Source organism: Castor canadensis, chromosome 1, assembly GCF_047511655.1.
Source record: "Castor canadensis chromosome 1, mCasCan1.hap1v2, whole genome shotgun sequence".
Classification (NCBI taxonomy): domain Eukaryota; kingdom Metazoa; phylum Chordata; class Mammalia; order Rodentia; family Castoridae; genus Castor; species Castor canadensis.
Window position 1 is genome coordinate 131,504,271 of NC_133386.1, and position 19,764 is coordinate 131,524,034.

The 19,764-nt window shown below is 39.5% G+C and overlaps 1 protein-coding gene across 1 annotated transcript in view; it reads right to left on the bottom strand.

Moving 5' to 3' along the window:
- The window catches only part of Acer3 (alkaline ceramidase 3), a 146,689-nt gene extending 127,572 nt beyond the window's left edge, over positions 1-19,117 (bottom strand). Inside the window, exon 1 of the mRNA XM_074082512.1 lies at positions 18,911-19,117. Coding sequence (XP_073938613.1) covers positions 18,911-19,013 — 103 coding nt within the window. The 5' untranslated portion in view covers positions 19,014-19,117. The remainder of the gene's footprint in view (positions 1-18,910) is intronic.
- Between the last annotated feature and the right edge of the window lie 647 nt (positions 19,118-19,764).

The window sequence follows — 19,764 nt, forward strand, 5'->3', positions numbered from 1 at the left end:
GTGATGATCTCTTTAATTCAACAAATGACCCAGGTCCATAGGTTGCATCCTAGGGATCAGATGGACGTGAGGCTGAAAAGTCCTCAATGAATATTTCAGGTCCAAATGTTGACACTGTCTTTCTCACTCTAGAGATGACCCGTTAATACTGACTCAAAATTTTGAGAAGGATGTGGATCAAATGGTGTGAATGTAAACCAGATGTAGCGTTCAGAAGGTTGAGACAGGAGGATTGAGAGTCAGAGGTCAGCATTGGATACTTAGCAAGATTCTGTCTCAAAAAAGAAAAGAAAAAAATGTGAGTATAAAATCATACAACCTCTCTGGAAAAAGTCTGTCATTAAAAGCAAGAAGAGCGTGGGGTGAGATCTTCTGGGCACTGAATGAAAATAACTTCAACCCCAGGATACTCTACCCAGCAAAGCTATCATTCAAAATAGATGGAGCAATAAAAGTCTTCCATGATAAGCAGAAACTAAAACAATATGTGACCACAAAGCCACCATTACAAAAGATTCTGCAAGGGATCCTGCACACAGAAAGTGACACCCAACTTAACCATGAAAAGGCAGGCAGCACCAAACCACAGGATAAGAAAAAGCAAGACAGTAGAGAGTAACATCAAGTTAGGTACACACAATCAAACCTTCAAACAACTAAGACAACTAAATGGCAGGAATCACCACATACCTATCAGTACTAACACTTAATGTTAATGGACTTAATTCCCCATCAAAAGACACCGTTTGACAAAATGGATTAAAAAAGAAGATCCAACAATTTGTTGCTTACAGGAGACTCATCTTACTGACAGAAATAAGCGTATGCTTAGGATGAAAGGCTGGAAGAAGATTTACCAAGCCAATGCCCCCGAAAACAGGCAGGAGTAGCAATACTTATCTCTGACAAAGTAGACTTCACACCTACATTGATCAAACTAGATAAAGAAGGACATTCCATACTAATAAAAGGGGAAATAGACCAAAAGGAAATAATAATCATCAATCTGTACGCACCCAATGTCAACGCACCCAATTTCATCAAACATACCCTGAAAGACCTAAAAGCATATATAAACGCCAACACAGTGGTTGTGGGAGACTTTAACACCCCATTATCATCAATAGATAGGTCATCCAAACAAAAAATCAATAAAGAAATCCAAGATCTAAAATATGCAATAGATCAAGTGGACCTAGTAGATATCTACAGAACATATCATCCAACTTCTACACAATATACATTCTTCTCAGCAGCCCAGGGAACCTTCTCCAAAATAGATCATATCCTAGGGCACAAAGCAAGCCTCAGCAAATATAAGAAAATAGAAATAATACCGTGCATACTATCTGACCACAATGCAGTAAAAGTAGAACTCAACAACAAAAGTAAAGACAAAAAACATGCAAACAGCTGGAAACTAAATAACTCATTACTTAATGAACAATGGATCATCGATGAAATGAAAGAGGAAATTAAAAAGTTCCTGGAAGTCAATGAAAATGAAAACACAACCTACCGGAACCTATGGGACACAGCTAAGGCAGTCTTGAGAGGAAAGTTTATAGCCATGAGTGCATATATTAAAAAGATTGAAAGATCCCAAATCAATGACCTAATGATACATCTCAAACTCCTAGAAAAACAAGAACAAGCAAATCCCAAAACAAATAGAAGGAGAGAAATAATAAAAATAAGAGCTGAAATCAACGAAATAGAAACCAAAAAAACCATACAAAGAATTAATGAAACAAAAAGCTGGTTCTTTGAAAAAATAAACAAGATCGATAGACCCCTGGCAAACCTGACTAAAATGAGGAGAGAAAAAACCCAAATTAGTACAATTAGGAATGCAAAAGGGGAGATAACAACAAACACCATGGAAGTCCAGGAAATCATCAGAGACTACTTTGAGAACCTATATTCAAATAAATTTGAAAATCTAAAAGAAATGGACAGATTTCTAGATACATATGATCATCCAAAACTGAACCAAGAGGAAATTAATCACCTGAATAGACCTATAACACAAAATGAAATTGAAGCAGCAATCAAGAGTCTCCCAAAAAAGAAAAGTCCAGGACCTGATGGATTCTGGCTGAATTCTATCAGACCTTTAAAGAAGAACTGATACCAACCCTCCTTAAACTGTTCCACGAAATAGAAAGGGAAGGAAAACTGCCAAACACATTTTATGAAGCCAGTATTACACTTATTCCAAAACCAGGCAAAGACACCTCCAAAAAGGAGAACTATAGGCCAATCTCCTTAATGAACATTGATGCAAAAATCCTCAACAAAATAATGGCAAACCGAATTCAGCAACACATCAAAAAGATTATTCACCACGACCAAGTAGGCTTCATCCCAGGGATGCAGGGGTGGTTCAACATATGAAAATCAATAAATGTAATAAACCACATTAACAGAAGCAAAGACAAAAACCACTTGATCATCTCAATAGATGCAGAAAAAGCCTTTGATAAGATCCAACATCATTTCATGATAAAAGCTCTAAGAAAACTAGGAATAGAAGGAAAGTTCCTCAACATTATAAAAGCTATATATGACAAACCTACAGCCAGCATTATAATTAACGGAGAAAAACTGAAACCATTCCCTCTAAAATCAGGAACCAGACAAGGATGCCCACTATCTCCACTCCTATTCAACATAGTACTGGAATTCCTAGCCAGAGCAATTAGGCAAGAAGAAGGAATAAAAGGAATACAAATAGGTAAAGAAACTGTCAAAATATCCCTATTTGCAGATGACATGATCCTATGCCTTAAAGACCCAAGAAACTCTACTCAGAAGCTCCTAGACGCCATCAATAGCTATAGCAAGGTAGCAGGATATAAAATCAACATAGTAAAATCATTAGCATTTCTATACACTAACAATGAGCAAACTGAAAAAGAATGTATGAAAACAATTCCATTTACAATAGCCGCAAAAAAAAAAATCAAATACCTAGGTGTAAACCTAACAAAAGATGTGAAAGACCTCTACAAGGAAAACTATACACTTCTGAAGAAAGAGATTGAGGAAGACTATAGAAAGTGGAGAGATCTCCCATGCTCATGGATTGGTAGAATCAACATAGTAAAAATGTCGATACTCCCCAAAGTAATCTACATGTTTAATGCAATTCCCATCAAAATTCCAATGACATTCATTAAAGAGATTGAAAAATTTACCATTAAATTTATATGGAAACACAAGAGGCCACGAATAGCCAAGGCAATACTCAGTCAAAAGAACAATGATGGAGGTATCACAATACCCGACTTCAAACTATATTACAAAGCAATGACAATAAAAACAGCATGGTACTGGCACAAAAACAGACATGAAGACCAGTGGAACAGAATAGAGGACCCAGATATGAAGCCACACAACTATAACCAACTTGTCTTTGACAAAGGCGTTAAAAATACACGATGGAGAAAAGACAGCCTCTTCAACAAAAACTGCTAGGAAAACTGGTTAGCAGTCTGCAAAAAACTGAAACTAGATCCATGTATATCACCCTATACCAAGATTAACTCAAAATGGATCAAGGATCTTAATATCAGACCACAAACTCTAAAGTTGATACAGGAAAGAGTAGGAAATACTCTGGAGTTAGTAGGTATAGGTAAGAACTTTCTCAACGAAACTCCAGCAGCACAGCAACTAAGAGATAGCATAGATAAATGGGACCTCATAAAACTGAAAAGCTTCTGTTCATCAAAAAAATGGTCTCTAAACTGAAGAGAACACCCACAGAGTGGGAGAAAATAATTTGCCAGCTACGCATCAGACGAAGGACTGATAACCAGAATATATAGGGAACTTAAAAAAGTAAATTCTCCCAAAACTAATGAACCAATAAAGAAATGGGCAAGTGAACTCAACAGAACTTTCTCAAAAGATGAAATTCAGATGGCCAAAAAACACATGAAAAAATGCTCACCACCTCTAGCAATAAAGGAAATGCAAATTAAAACCACACTAAGATTCCACCTCACCCCTGTTAGAATAGCCATCATCAGCAACACCACCAACAACAGGTGTTGGCGAGGATGTGGGGAAAAAGGAACCCTCTTACACTGTTGGTGGGAATGTAGACTAGTACAACCACTCTGGAAAAAAATTTGGAGGCTACTTAAAAAGCTAGACATCGATCTACCATTTGATCCAGTAATACCACTCTTGGGGATATACCCAAAAGACTGTTACTCCAGAGGCACCTGCACATCCATGTTTATTGCGGCACTATTCACAATAGCCAAGTTATGGAAACAGCCAAGATGCCCCAGCACTGACGAATGGATTAAGAAAATGTGGTATCTATACACAATGGAATTTTATGCAGCCATCAAGAAGAACGAAATGTTATCATTCGCTGGTAAATGGATGGAATTGGAGAACATCATTCTGAGTGAGGTTAGCCTGGCCCAAAAGACCAAAAATCGTATGTTGTACCTCATATGTGGACATGAGATCAAGGGCAAACACAACAAGGGGATTGGACTTTGAGCACATGACAAAAGCGAGAGCACACAAGGGAGGGGTGAGGATAGGTAAGACACCTAAAAAACTAGCTAGCATTTGTTGCCCTTAACGCAGAGAAACTAAAGCAGATACCTTAAAAGCAACTGAGGCCAATAGGAAAAGGGGAACAGGTACTAGAAAAAAGGTTAGATCAAAAAGAATTAACCTAGAAGGTAACACCCACGCACAGGAAATCAATGTGAGTCAATGCCCTGTATAGCTATCCTTATCTCAACCAGCAAAACCCCTTGTTCCTTCCTATTATTGCTTATACTCTCTCTACAACAAAATTAGAAATAAGGGCAAAATAGTTTCTGCTGGGTTTTGGGGGGGGAGAGGGAGGGGGCAGAGTGGGTGGTAAGGGAGGGGGTGGGGGCAGGGGGAAGAAATGAACCAAGCCTTGTATGCACATATGAATAATAAAAGAAAAAAAAAGAAAGAAAAAAATGTGAGTGTAAAATCATACAACCTCTCTGGAAAAAGTCTGTCAGTTTCTAATAAAAAGAAACATATATCTAACCTATGTCTCAATTTTTCCAATCTTAGGTATTTATCTATGACAAATGAAGCATATATCCATACACCAAAAAAAAATTGTTTCAGGAATGTTCGTAGCAGTTCTATGAACCACCCACAAACAAGAAAATGGGTTATCAAACTGTGTTGTATTCTAACAATGAACTAGCACCACATAGCAAGGCAGATGAATCTCAAAAACATTCTGCTGAGCAAAAGAAGCCTAACACCAAGTAGTAAGGGAAAAAAAATCAAAACTAGGCTTGCATTGGAGAGGAAGGGAAAGAGGAGATGGGAATAAACAGAGAAGGAGCTTGAGGAACTTTCCTGGTTGGTGGCAAAGCTTCATGTGTCTTGGTCTGTTTTATTTTCCCCTCTAGGAGACTAAGCCAGGGCCTCCTGGGCATGCTAAGCACACACACTAAGGGGGCACTCCACCACTGGGCTCTACTACCTTGTCATGCAAAGTTCCATACCCTGATGGGGGTTCAGTTACATAGCTGTATGCCTTTCTTAAAATTCAGCAAATATAAACAAGATTTGTGCATTACAATGAATGCAAATTTTACTTCAAAAGGAAAACACTTAAAGAACTGAACTTTAAATAATGGATATGAATGCTGAAGTAGGAAAGCATACAGATGTCTGCAATTTACTTTGAAATGAGTTAAAAAATAAAATAAATTGGACAGAGGAATAGATAAATGAATAGACAAGTGATAAAAATAGGAAAATGTTAATAGTAGAATCTAGGTAAGTAGGTGGATGACTATTCACTGCAGAATGCTTCCAACTTGTTTTCACTTAAAAACCAATTTAACAGCCAGGCACTGGTGGCTCACCCCTGTAATCCCACAAAGGAGGCAGAGATCAAAAGGATCACAGTTTGAAGCCAGCCAGGGCAAGTAGTTCACAACCCTATCTCAAAAATACCCAACACAAAAAATGGGCTGGTAGAGTGGCTCAAGTGGTTGAGTACCTGCCTAGCAAGTAGGAGGCCTTGAGTTCAACCCCCGCACTGACACACACACAAAAAAAAAAAAACAAAGAACTAGAGGTGTAGCTCTATAGTGGAGTGATTGCCTAGCATACCTAAGACCTGAGGCCTTGGGTTTGATCCCCAGCACCAGGAGGAAAGGAGGGACTCAAATGTCATCATTCTCATTTTATAGAAAATAAACTAATACAGAGAGTAAACAAGTGATTTGCCCAAAGTCACAAGCCTCAAATGCAGCAAAGACCAGATAGAAAACTTGCTTCTGACTTCAAGTGCACTAGCCTCTCCATTATACTATGTACTTTCCGCCACAGTAAACATCTAGGACTCTTATGCCATCATAAACTGTCTTGCTATCTCTTTTGGGCTCTATCATTTCACTAGGTAGTGATCTTCTGCACTACCTCAAACTCTCTAGGTGAGTTTTTTTCCCTATTGGCTGGGAAATAACTGACAAAGGAAAAGGCAGAACTCAAAAATCAAAGAAACGACTTAAATTTTAACCTAAAATAATAATGCATGGCCAAGACTTTCATTTAAATGTCTATTATCCTATGTATTCTAGCTCAGTGAAGTTCCTCAAATTACCATATACTATTCTTATTTACTCACACATCAATTATTATTCCATTTTTAAAAAATCAATCATTTTACCTAACATGTGTTTACAGATGACAGTTCTTCCTGATTAGTATCTCATAAGACCTTGGTAAATTCTAAGTGAAAATTAGACTTCAAAAGTCTTCAGCTACCTAACTTTGGTAATTATAGACTTGAGTCTAAAAGTTAGTTTGAACTTAGAAAAGGCATTAGGAGCAAGTAAGAATGGTTCTGAAATGAAACATGAGTTTCTTAAATGGAAAATCAATACCTAAACAGGTTTTCAAAGTTAGAAACCTAGGTTCTAGTACCTGCCCCAATTCTGAACAAGATCCTTACTGTTTTGAACCTGGTTTCCTTACAAATAGGGATAATATCCACACCTAACAAGGAAAAAGATGTGCTCTGCCAACTGTAAAACCTTGCTTCTCCAAGGGTATGTAGTCTCCAGACTAGCAGCATTGGAATCATTTGATAGTCTATAAGAACTGGACACTCTAAGACCACATTCCAATCTACTAAACTAGAATATATGTTTTAAGATCCCCAAGTAATGCACAGTCACAGTAAAGTCTGAGGAACACTGCTCAAAGCACTTTGTCAACATTAGGTATCTTCACCACAATAAAATCATTCGTCAGCTTTTGTTGTTCTGTGGAAGTCGGGTTAACTCATTAACAGTATGATATTAACAACACAGACATCATCTGCTTCAGCTATACAATTTACCAGACTCAGAAACTATTGAATGTGAATTCTAGTTTAGGCTTTACTACTATTGTGCCACAGAGGGTTGGCCAAATCAATTTATTTCTCAAGGACTTTTTCCTTATTTTTAAAAAGAGGCCCCTGGACACACTAGGATCTGAAAAAGTCATAATAAAAAACCAAAGGATAGTATGGTAGTTAAGCACACGACTTTGGAATTAACTGGCTCTTGGGTCACTTAGGCTCTGCCATTTAGCAATGTGTGACCTTAGGCAATTTATTTTCCTAAAGTTTAATCTTTTTTCTTTTCCTCTTTTTTTTTTTTATGGTGGTACTGGATTTTGAAGCCTAGGCAGGCACTTTACCACTTGAGACACACTCTCAGCCCTTTTTTGCTTTAGTTATTCTTCAAATACGGTTCTGTTTTTGCCTAAGGCTGGCTTTGGACTCTAGTCCTCCTACCTATGCCTTCTTCATAGCTGGGACTACGGAGGTAAGCAACTATATGCAGCTTATTTGTTAAGATGGGGGGAGGGGCCTCACCAACCGTTTGCCCAGGCTGTCCTTGAACCAAGATCCTACCAATCTCTGCCTCCCCAGAAGCTGGGATATTACAGTGTAAGCTACTGTGCCTGGCTACACTTCATGTAAAACTGGGATTATAATTAATACCTACTTCAGAATCAAGCAGTATGGCAAATGAATACACTGCTAAGTAACTTTTTCAGAGTGATAAAAAGAGTATATGTTAGATAGCAATTTAGACAAAAGCACTGGCCACAAGAGGAAGAAAATCATTTGTAATTACTCTTCCCAAATCCAGCTGACCAACTCTGTTACATCAGAGTAGCCCACAGACACTTGGGGGCTATCTTAGGATGCTTTGAAGTGAGCCTCTCACCTAAAGCTTAATCCTTTCTTTACTCAAGAGCTGCACCCTAGGCATCTGATAAAACCTGGAGCTGGGAGTTTCACACTGGTAACTTAACAAGACAAAGACCCAGGCCCAGGAGTCCCTTCTAAAGGGGCCAAACACTGGGAGCTGAGAATTCTTCAATGAATATTCCAGCTCCAAATACTGGAATACTTTCTGTAGAGATCCGCTTTTAGTCTATTGAAAGTATGTATTCCTTCCCTAATAAACTTTACTATCAATTTAGCTGTATTTTCACCTCTTGCCTGCCTGAATTCTTCTCTCACCCGAAGCAAGAAATGAGGTACAGACCAGTGTTAGACTTGACTGGGATGGTGGTTACACAGGTATATACACCTGTAGAGACTTTTCAAACTATGCATTTTAAACCAATTGCTACATCAGAGTATCCCACTGCATGCACTTTATTATAAATAAATTATAGCTCAAAAAGCTAATTGTAAAAGTAAAAAAGAGCCCAAGAAGGGGGGGAGTGAAGAGGCTGAGAACATGCTTTGAGTGAGCATGAGTTCAAAATCACATCTTATCACTAGAAATGTAGAAAACTTTGGACAAATTATTTATCCCTTTCCTGCCCTAAATTCCCAGATCTCTTAAGAGGATCCAAACTTAAAAGAATATCTTAAAAGAGTTTTAAGGATTATAACAAGGGTTCTTATCAGATAGTACACACAAGAACATTGCACATTAAACTCCATAAATGTTAACTATTAATATTTCTATTTGCTATTTTCAATGTTTCAAAAATCATACTTATCCAAGAAGACTGCAATGAAAATATGGTGTTTTACTTTGGACTAGAATTACATCAATCCATTGAGGTAATTAGTGACTAGCTCATATGGATCAATATAGTGTGGTAACACTGACTAGAGCTCATCTGACTGACAGTTACATGTGCCTTTGACTAAAAAAAGGGATAAAAGTGCATTAACAATTACAATTTATTTAGAATAAAAATAACTTTTCTTTTTTTAAATTTTTATTATAAGTATTAGTTGTACAAAGGGATTTCATTGTAATGTTTCCATATATGCATTCAGTCTACCCTGATTAAACTTACCCCCTCTATTACTTTCCCTCATTCCCTTCCCTGCTCTTAAAAGAAGTTAAACAGATTTCATTGTTCTATTTTCATACATGTATATAGAGTACTTCAACCATGTTCACCATTCTATACCCTCTCCTTTCATCTCCCCATCCACTGGTATCCGCCCCCAGACAGAACCTGTTTTACATTCCTGTCATCCACCCCCCTCACTCCATGCCCCCACTCCCCACTGTACTGGGGCTTGAACTCAGGGCCTACACCTTGATGTCTCAACAGCCCTCTTGTGTGAAGGGTTTTTTTGAGATAGGGTCTCTTGAACTATTTACTCAGGCTGGCTTCAAACCTCAGTCTTCCTGATTTCTTCCACCTGAGTGCCTAGGATTTTAGGAATGAACCATCGGTGCCTGGCCCTGTCATTCATTTTTAAGGACTATATGCCACATGAAAGAGAACATTTGTCTTTTCAGCCTATTTAGCTTAACATGATGATCTCTAGTTCCATTGATTCTCCTGCAAACAACATTAACCCCATTATTCTTTATGGCTGAATAATACCCTATTGTGTGTATATACTACATTTCCTTTATCCATTCATCAGCTGATAGTCTGATTCGGTATTTTGGCTATTATGAATACTACTGCTATAAACATGGGTGTGCAGGTATCCAGACTGTATACTGACTTGCACTCTTCAGATACATATCTGCAGGAGTGGTACAGTATGGTCACATGGTGGTTCTATCTTTAGGTTTTTAAGGAACCTCTGTACTGACTTCCATCGTATGCTGCACTAATTTGCATTTCCACCAACTGCGTATAAGGGTTTCTTTTCCCCGACATCTTCACCAGTGTTTGTTGTGTTCTTGATGACAGCCTTTCTGACTGGGGTGAAAATGAACTCTCTCAGTGACATTTTGACTTGCATTTCCTTTATGGTTAAGAATACTGAACATTTTGTCATCTATTTATTAGCCATTTGTATTTCTTTTGAGAACTCACCATTCAATCAGTTTGCCCATTTATTAATTGGATTGTTTGTTCCTTTGGTGATTAATCTTTTGAGCTCTTTATATATTCTGAATTTTAATTTTCTGACCCACGAATAGCTTGCAAAGATTTTTCTCTCATCCTGTGGGTTTTCTCTTGATTCTGGAATTTGGGTTGTCTCTTAATTTCCTTTGGTGTGCAGAAGCTTTTTAAGCTGATGCAATTCCATTTGTCAATTCTTGCTTTTAGATCCTGAGTAACTGAGTAGAAAGTAATTGCCCATGCCTAAAAGTGTTTTCTCATAGTAGTTTCAAAGTTTTAGGACTTACATTTAGATCTTGTATCCATTTTGAAATGATTTTTGTACGGCATGAGACAGAGGATCTAGTTTCAATCTTCTACATGTGGATATTGTTTTCCCAACACCATTTGTTGAAGCAATTTTCTTTTTACCAAAAAAAGAAAGATTTTTTGTCAAAAATCAGATGACTAGCTTTGTGGGGTTATTTCTGAATCTTCTGTTCTACTCCATTGGTCTATGTATCTGTTTCTGTGCCGGACCATGCTGATTTTGTTACTATGGCTCCGTAGCATAATTTTGCAATCAAATATTATGATGCCTCCAAGCACTGCTCTTTTTGCTCAACGATGCTTTCACTATTCGGGGTCTTTTTTGCTTCCAAAAAATTTTAGGATTGATTTTTCTATTTCTGTGAAAAAGGAGATTGGAATTTTGATGGGGATTACACTGAAATCTGTAGATTTCTTTCAGTAGAACAGCATTTTCACAATATTAATTCTGCTTATCCATGAACATGAGAGATTTTTCCATCATCTAGTATCTTCTTCAATTTCTTTCCTCAGTGTTTTATAGTTCTCTTTGTAAAGTTCTTTCACTTCCTTTGTTTAGGTTTATTCATAATATTGTTGAGGCTATTGTGAATGGTATTGTTTTCCTGATTTCTCAGGCTGTTCATTATTGATATACAGAAAAGCAACTGGTTTTTTAATGTTGTTTTTGTATCCTGCTACTTTGCTGAAAGTGTTCATCAGCTCTAAGAGTTTTTGGTGGAAAAACGTATGTTCTCCCTCATCTGCGGACATTAGATCAAGGGCAAACACAACAAGGGGATTGGACTATGAGCACATGATAAAAGCGAGAGTACACAAGGGAGGGGTGAGGATAGGTAAGACACCTAAAAAACTAGCTAGCATTTGTTGCCCTCAACGCAGAGAAACTAAAGCAGATACCTTAAAAGCAACTGAGGCCAATAGGAAAAGGGGACCAGGAACTAGAGAAAAGGTTAGATCAAAAAGAATTAACCTAGAAGGTAACACACATGCACAGGGAATCAATGTGAGTCAATGCCCTGTATAGCTATCCTTATCTCAACCAGCAAAACCCCTTGTTCCTTCCTATTATTGCTTATACTCTCTCTTCAACAAAATTAAGAGATAAGGGCAAAATAGTTTATGCTGGGTATTGAGGGGGGCGGGAGAGGGAGGGGGCGGAGTGGGTGGTAAGGGAGGGGGTGGGGGCAGGGGAGAGAAGTGACCCAAGCCTTGTATGCACATATGAATAATAAAACAATAAAAAGTTACTGAAAAAAAAAAAAGTTTTTGGTGGAGTCTCTGGGGTCCTTTAAATATAGGACCAGTTCATCTGCAAAGAGGAATAATTGACTTCTTCCTTTCCTACTTGTATCCCTTTCATTTCTCTTGCCTTACTGCTCTGGCTAAGAATTGTAGCACTATATTGAATAAGAGCAGGTGAAATGGACATCCTTGTCTCTTTCCTGACTTTAGAGAAAATGAGTTTCAGTTTTTCCCCATTTAAGACAATGTGTGCTTGTCTTAGGTTTATCATACATTGCCTTTACTATGTTGAGGTATGTTTCTTCTCTTCCTAGTTTCTTCAAGGCTTTTATCACAAAGGGATCCTAAATTCTGTCAAAGGTATAAATTATAATTTATGAAAATGATAATACATTCATGGAGCCTATAAAAAACAAGCAGCTTCCTTCTGATGGGAGTTAAGAGAGTTGTTATATTACAACATGATCCAAAAATTTTACTTTAGGGACTTACAAATATATTTGTATACCCATGTTCACAACAGCACCATTTATAGTAGCCATGAGGTAGAAACAACCTAAGTGTCCATCAATGGAAGAAAGGATAAAGAAAAAGTGGTATGTACAATACTGAAAAATTATACAACCTAAAAAAAAGGAAAGAGCTGGTGGAATGGCTCAAGGTATAATAGCACCTGCCCAGCAAGTGTGAGGCCCTGGGTTCAAATCCCAGTACTGTCAAATACAAAAACAGCATTAAAAAAGGAAAGAAATTCTGAAACTCGAGGACATTATGCTAAATGAAAAAAACATAGTCACAAAAAAGACAAATTTATATATATTATTTCTCTTATCTGAAGTATCTAAAAGTAGTTAAATTCATAGAGACAGAAAATAGAAGGGTGGTTGTCAGGAACTGAGAAGAGGAAATGGGGAGTTGTTTAAAGGGTACAGAGTTTCATTTTGGGGGGGCTTTTGAGAGGTTGTGTTTTGTTTGGGTTTTTTTTGCCGGTACTGGGGTTTGAACTCAGGGCCTCATGTTTCCTAGGCAAGCACTCTACCACTTGAGCCATTCTACCAGCCCTTTTTGCGTTATGTAAATTTTTGAGATAAGGTCTTTTTTTTTTTGGTCTGGTCTTGCTTTTTGCCTTCAACAGTGATCCTCATGACCTCTGCCTCCTGAGTAGTTAGGATTACAGGAATAGGCCACCAGCGCCCAGCTTAGAGTTTCAGTTTTCTAAGATGGAAAAAGTTCTAAAGATTGACTGTATATCAATACAAACATACAAAACACTACTGAACTATTACGTACACTGGAAATGGTTAAGATGATGAAAAGTTCCTGTTATGTGTATTTTTCCACAATTAAAAAACTAATTAGCTGGAATCGTGGTTCTTGCAGCACTAACACTATATGAAGGCTATAAAAACTTCATGAATCTGCATGCATTTTAAGTTTTAATAAGCACTGTTTCCTTGCATTCTAATGTCACTCCCAATACCTAAAATAATCTTGGAATCATTTTATTCACCAAAATTTGACCTTTCATTTGGCCTTCATTCTTCAACTGATTTATGGTACCTGGAGGCAGTGCTATTTGCCTGTCAATAATCCTCAGGGAAAGGTTTATCTTAGGTGACAGTCACATTTGCCAGCCCACAGAGCCCCAGGACCAAAAGAAATCTGATGTGTGCTCACTTATTTGAGGCATGGAAGTATGGTAGGAAGGGGCCTGAGAACAGAAAAGGAAAAGAAAGGCAGCAAAGGGCTACAAGCAGCTAGCAGCCAGATGCTCTTTGTGTGCTCTTTTGTGAGTATAGCAGTTGCAGCTGATTAAAGCCTCTCTTATTATGCAGCAGTGGCAAGAAAGAAAACTCCATTCCCCCGTCTAAGTGGATCCTGTAATAAAGGTCTGAAGACTGAGGGCTGGGGCTGCTTTATTTCCTCCTTCCCAGTTCCCATGAAAAGGATGGAAGAAGGGCAAAAAGCCCATGAAAAGGGACAATCCCTAGCTTGAACCATTCTAGCCCAAGGACAAAAGGGAGATGGCTAGATGGTCATATTATGAGTTGCCATGCATTCTTTCCATTTATGAAAGTTTTACCAACCAGGTTACCTCCTCAGAGGTAGCTCCTATAAATGCAATTAGGAATTTCCAAATATTTTTTAGCTTGCTGATAAATAACTCTTTCTCCCCCATAACATGTCAGTTCTTGGACATGCTTCTACCAAGCATTTTTAGGAATAGCTATATAACATTGAGCAGATGCTTAACTTTTCCAGCACTTAGTTTTTCTTCTTTAAAATGGGGCAACATGAATTTTTTTTCTATGAAGAATGCCACTGAGATTTTGATAGGATTATACTGGATCTGAATATTGCTTTGATTAGTATGGATATCAAAAATGAATTATCCTTTCAAAAAAATAAAATGGGGTAATATCGTCTACTTAACAGGAATTTCTGAGGATTATTAATATATAGGTAGTCTTCATTTTGCAGGGTTCCAATATACAAAAATTTCGGTTACCAGAATTTAGTCAAATGCCCATCCCTCAACAACACAATTCAAATTTCAGTTACTACTGTATATTAACTGAGTAACTGAGTATATTATAAACTTTGCTGCTAAATCTTCAAGTCCACAAATCATTATATAAATAATAAAAGAATATCACAACCAGTGACAAAGTCACTTTTTTTTTTTTTTTTGGTGGTACTGGCATTTGAACTCAGGGCCTCTCGCTTGCTAGGTATGTGCTCTATCACTTAGCCCTTTTTTGTGTTAGGTATTTTCAAGATAGGGTATTGAAAACTATTTGCTCAGACTGACCTCAAACCATAATTCTCCTGATCTCTGCCTCCTGAGTAGCTAGGATTACAGGCCTGAGTCACTGGGGCCCAGCTCAAGTCACTATTTGAAAATCTGTTTTTTCAAAGTCACTGTATATCTGTTACTCAGTTAGTTCATGTACACATGACAAAGCATAGGTGAGTGGCTTCCTTGTCCTTTGGTGATTAACTTATATGGCATCTAATGAAAAGAAATAGAAAGAGGGAACTGGCCCACAATGATGAAAGGGCAACAGAAAAACAAAAAGTGTAAGATAGGATGTGAAATGCCAATGAAATATAAAGAGCGCTACTGAAGAGCTAACCATGAGAATGTTGACACTGCTACCACTTAAGAGACTCTAAATAAGCAGCCTGAGGAATTTAGTTACGACAGACATATTGACATAAATGAACACAACAACTGTGATGAAAAGGATGAAGAGGTCCCAGAAGAAGTGATACTGGGGGAAAAAAACCCCAAAAACTTTGAATTAAGAGAACCCTAGGAGATATTTCACAATATTGAAAGCGCAAAGAATAAAATGTCGAAAGTTGATCTAAACTTAGAAAAGGATTGGTCAAGGCATAGGAAAGACATTCATTTCATGTCTCAAGTGATACGATGAGAAGGAAAGCACTGTTCAAACTACTCTTGATAAATTATTCTATAAACAAAACACTTTAATTTTTTTATGTTTTAAGTTATACTATACTAAATAAATATTAGTTTCATGGTTTTTCATTTCCCTATTTATAGCCAAAAGTAGGAAGGTTTACTACATTTGACCAAAAAAAAAAATTTTTTTTAAAGTCACAGATTTTAAAGTTACAATTGTAACTTTTCCTAATAAGACTGCTTTGGCCAGGTGCCAGTGGCTCACGCCTGTAAATCCTAGCTACTCAGGAGGCAGAGGCCAGCCCAGGCAAATAGTTCCCAAGACCCTATCTTGAAAAACCCATCACACACACAAAAAAAAGGGCTGGTGAAGTGGCTCAAGGTGTAAGCCCTGAGTTCAAGCCCCAGCACCAAAAAAAAAAAAAAAAAAAAAAAAAAGGCTTTGTCTAGTTTTAACTTGCAAAGTCATTTGTATGGTCCCATACTACCGTACAAAACAAGGACTGCCTATACATGTAACTTCTGGCACATCAAGAAGCTTATTATTTCACAACTAAAGAGAGATTCTTTCCCCAGATCATTACAATCTGCTCAAACAAACAAACAAAAAAATTGAATTGATGTTGGATAAAACTAAAAAGACAGTTTTTCAGGTACTGAAAGTGACTAAGAACCACTGCCATATCCGAACATGCAATTCCCCAAACTCAACATTATTATCCAAAATATATACACCCTAATACTGAAAGATAGCTGAACAGCTAAAAAGGTAGCTGACAAATTAGAATGGTTATTCAATTTATCTTTTATGAAAATACACAATTTCATGTCTGTCCCTCCCTTGAATGCAATGCAAAACAAAGAATGTATGAAAAAAGTAATAATGGAGAGGGAATATCATATAACAGATGTGTTAGTTACTTTTGCATAGCTGTAACCAAAATACCTGAGAGAATTTAAAAGGACAAATTATTTATTTTGTCTCATGGCTTCAAAGGGTCAGTACGTGGTTGCTTAGCTCCATGCACTTGGGCAGAATATAATGTCAGAGGAGCATCTTTTCATGGCCCAGAGGAAACAGAGAGCAAGACAGGGATGAGAACCAGGTATAACCTTCAAAGGCATGCCCCTAGTGACCCACTTCCTCCTGCTAGCCTACCCCCCACCCCCAGTGCTAAAGTTTCCACAACCTTCAGAACAAACACATGAGCCTGTAGGGGACATTTCATATTCAAACCAAAACAACAGATTTAGAGTCAGATTCAAATTTGAATAATATCTCTATACCACTTACCTTAAATAAATTATTTTTTACAGATTTATTTCCTAATCTGTGAAATGGGGATAATAATACCTTCTTTTAGAATTAATTATTTAAACATCCAAAGAGATAAGACATGAAAGGATTAGTAGAGCATGGCACATACTAAACACTTATGCAATTATTATTACTATTATTATCCTTAATATTACTATCATTATACTGTCACTAATGTAAATATAATAAAATTGCATTTGTTTTAAACACGTATTTTAAACACTATAAATATATATATTGGGTTTTTTTTTTGGCAATACTGACGTTTGAACTCAGGGCCTCATGCTTGCTAGGGAGGTACTCTACCACTTGAGCCACTCCACCAGCCCTAAACATTTTATATTAATCAGCATGTTTTTCAAAGATCAAATTCTCTTATTACAAGTTATGACAGTCACCTACCACTTACTATGGTAAGATGACTTGACCTCAACTTCCTCCAAATCAATTTCCCCCAAGGTACATGCGCAAGGGGCTGCCAACACATTCACTCATCCTCAGCTTGCAACCTCTTTGATTCCTATGTCAAAACCTTCCTGCAGTCAGCTCAGTTTCCTCTTCTGAGGAAGGATGAGAACTAAAGTCATTTCCCATTTCTCACAGCTACTTGCCAAAACACTAGTATCTTACCCCTCTCATAGTCCACATGACTCAACTGCCAGTTCTCTCTTCATTTGAATCGAAAACGTTAGTTTCAAACCAAGAATCATTATTACCTATGTAGACTGATAAGGCTGCAAGGGATCTAAAGGCCAACCAACCCAGTTTCTTTGCACCACTAAGCAATTAATTCCTCCTAAACTACTACACATGAGTTGGTCTGCTTTGTTTCAGTGACAGAAGTCCCCTAACTCCCATGATGGTGTTATTGGTTAGAAAGCTTTTCCTTATATTGAAGCAAAATCGATCCCCTCCCCTTAAGAGTTAGTTTCCTCTACCCATTGCTCCCAATTCGAGATTCGAAAGAAGTTGAGAACACTACTACTCTATGTGACAGCCTATCTAATACATGAAAACTCGTAAGACAAAAAAAAAAGTTACACATTTCCAGCTCAGAGAACTGAGCTCTATCTCATGGTTTTAAGTCCTCTACCTCATGGTCATGGTCCTCTGGACCAGGTGTAATTTAACAATAAATTGGTAAAATGCTTCCTTTGCCAACATTTGAGCTGCCAAGTAATTGCACTACAGATGTTCGCTTTGCCATTTTCCTCCATTATTATGTAAAATGAATTTAAACTAGTACTTCAGAAAAAGTGACTCTCGTGGTCTCAAGGGGGTTGGTACTAAACCCTGAAAACTACACAAAAACAAAACAAAACTACACAAAAACAAAACTTCTGAAGGAGTATCTGGCATGAAACTCTCGCTTCTTTCCTACAAAGCCAAACACACATGCCTAGAAGGGCTCAACGATGGGAAGGTTAGCTAACAAGCGTTTTGCCTCGTATCTTAAGAAAGGGGATCCATTTTTTTAAATGGGCAATAACAGCCAAAGACTCGGACCTCACCAGAAGCAGGTACCTGCAAGAAGGATCAGACCTTGGGCTCTCAAAACTTGACCAAAACAAACAGTAGGAAAAAGTGAAAAGGTGATTTCTCCCAGCGCGACAGCACTCAAGGGGGGTAATGTCTTCGGATGCCCTTTAATCTCTGGAGGTCTGCTAAGACTTGGAAAGTACAGACAGGTGCTCTGCCCCCCTCTTCTGGTGCACGATGATAGCTGAACAGGAGCGACCAGAGAGCAGATGCTCCGGTACTTAACGATATGGGGGGAGGGGTGTCTTCGAGCATCAGAAACGGTCAAACTGTCCCCTGGAGTGAGCCAGGAGGTCTGAAGAGACCCGAGAGCAAGGAAGGGCTCACAGACTTGGGGGAAGACGAAGCTGGATGTCCCCTTCTCCCGCGCCCCTCTGCCGGGGTGGTGGTGGCGACAGCGGAGCAGGTGTCCTGGACCCTCGCTCACACTGGCGCGACCTCCGCTCCCCAATCCCGGTTCAGGTGGGAATGCCCATTCCCAGCCCTACTCCTCACGCCGTCCCCTTAGGTCTGGCGGGGGCTCCCCACTGCCCCTGCAGCCGGCCGAGCCCCCGGCCTCCCTGCCCTCCCTCCAGCTCCCCGCCAGGCCTGGTGCCTCCCCTCGCCGCCAGGTTCGCCCTGTGCCTTCTCCCCACGGCGTCTCCCCTCAGCCCGGCGCCCCCGCTCCCTCGCTCCCTGCCTCAGGCCACACTCACAGAACTCGGCGATGTACCGAGTCACCTCGTAGTTCTCTTCGCACCAGTCCAGCGTGGAGGTCGGGAGGCCCCAGTAGCCCTCGCGGTCCGCGGCCGGAGCCATCGCGCCGCCGCCGCCACCGCCCTGTGCTCGGCCGCTGCGATTAGCTCGGCTGCTGCGAGGCCAACTCCGGCCCTGCGCGCGCTCGCGCCCTTCCCCCCCCCCACCCCCGCAGGGGGCGGGGGCGGGGCCGATGGCGTCACTGAGCCTGCCCGGCGAGAAGCCCCGCCCATCGCGCTGCCAGGCCCAACCCCGAGGGCGCCGGCCGGCCAGCCCCTCCCTCCCCCGTGGGCGGGGCAGAGCAGAGATCCGGATAGGAGGCGGGGAGGCGGGGACCCGGGCAGCCTGGCCCGCCCAGACACGCCCGTGTCGCTAGGTCAGGGGTTCTGCGTACCCGGAGGCTCTTTTCCGTCAGGATGCGTCTGAGCCCCTATTAGTGTGTGGGCCGTTTGCTTTAATTGGGGCGGGGGTGGGAGAAAGCCTTTCTCTAATCAAGCCCCTGCTTGATGAAACCTGAGCAGTGAGGCACCTAACACTGGCCACAGGCCTCAGGGAGCCCAGAAACAGCACCTTCAACTAGCTCCCGCGATTCCCAGGAAATAAAGCGTTAATTATCTGATAAAGGTATAAGTGTTCTCCTGGGAACAAAGGAATGGCGACAACTCAGCACCGAAAGGGGTGGGAAAAAAAAAAAGGTGCTGAGATTCCTAAAATGAATGCACTAGCAGTAGCAGCGTTTGCCGTCTTCCATCTGAACTTCCAAAGACAGAGATTTCGGCCTTCTAATACCCTGTACTCTGCAGGCAACCTATGG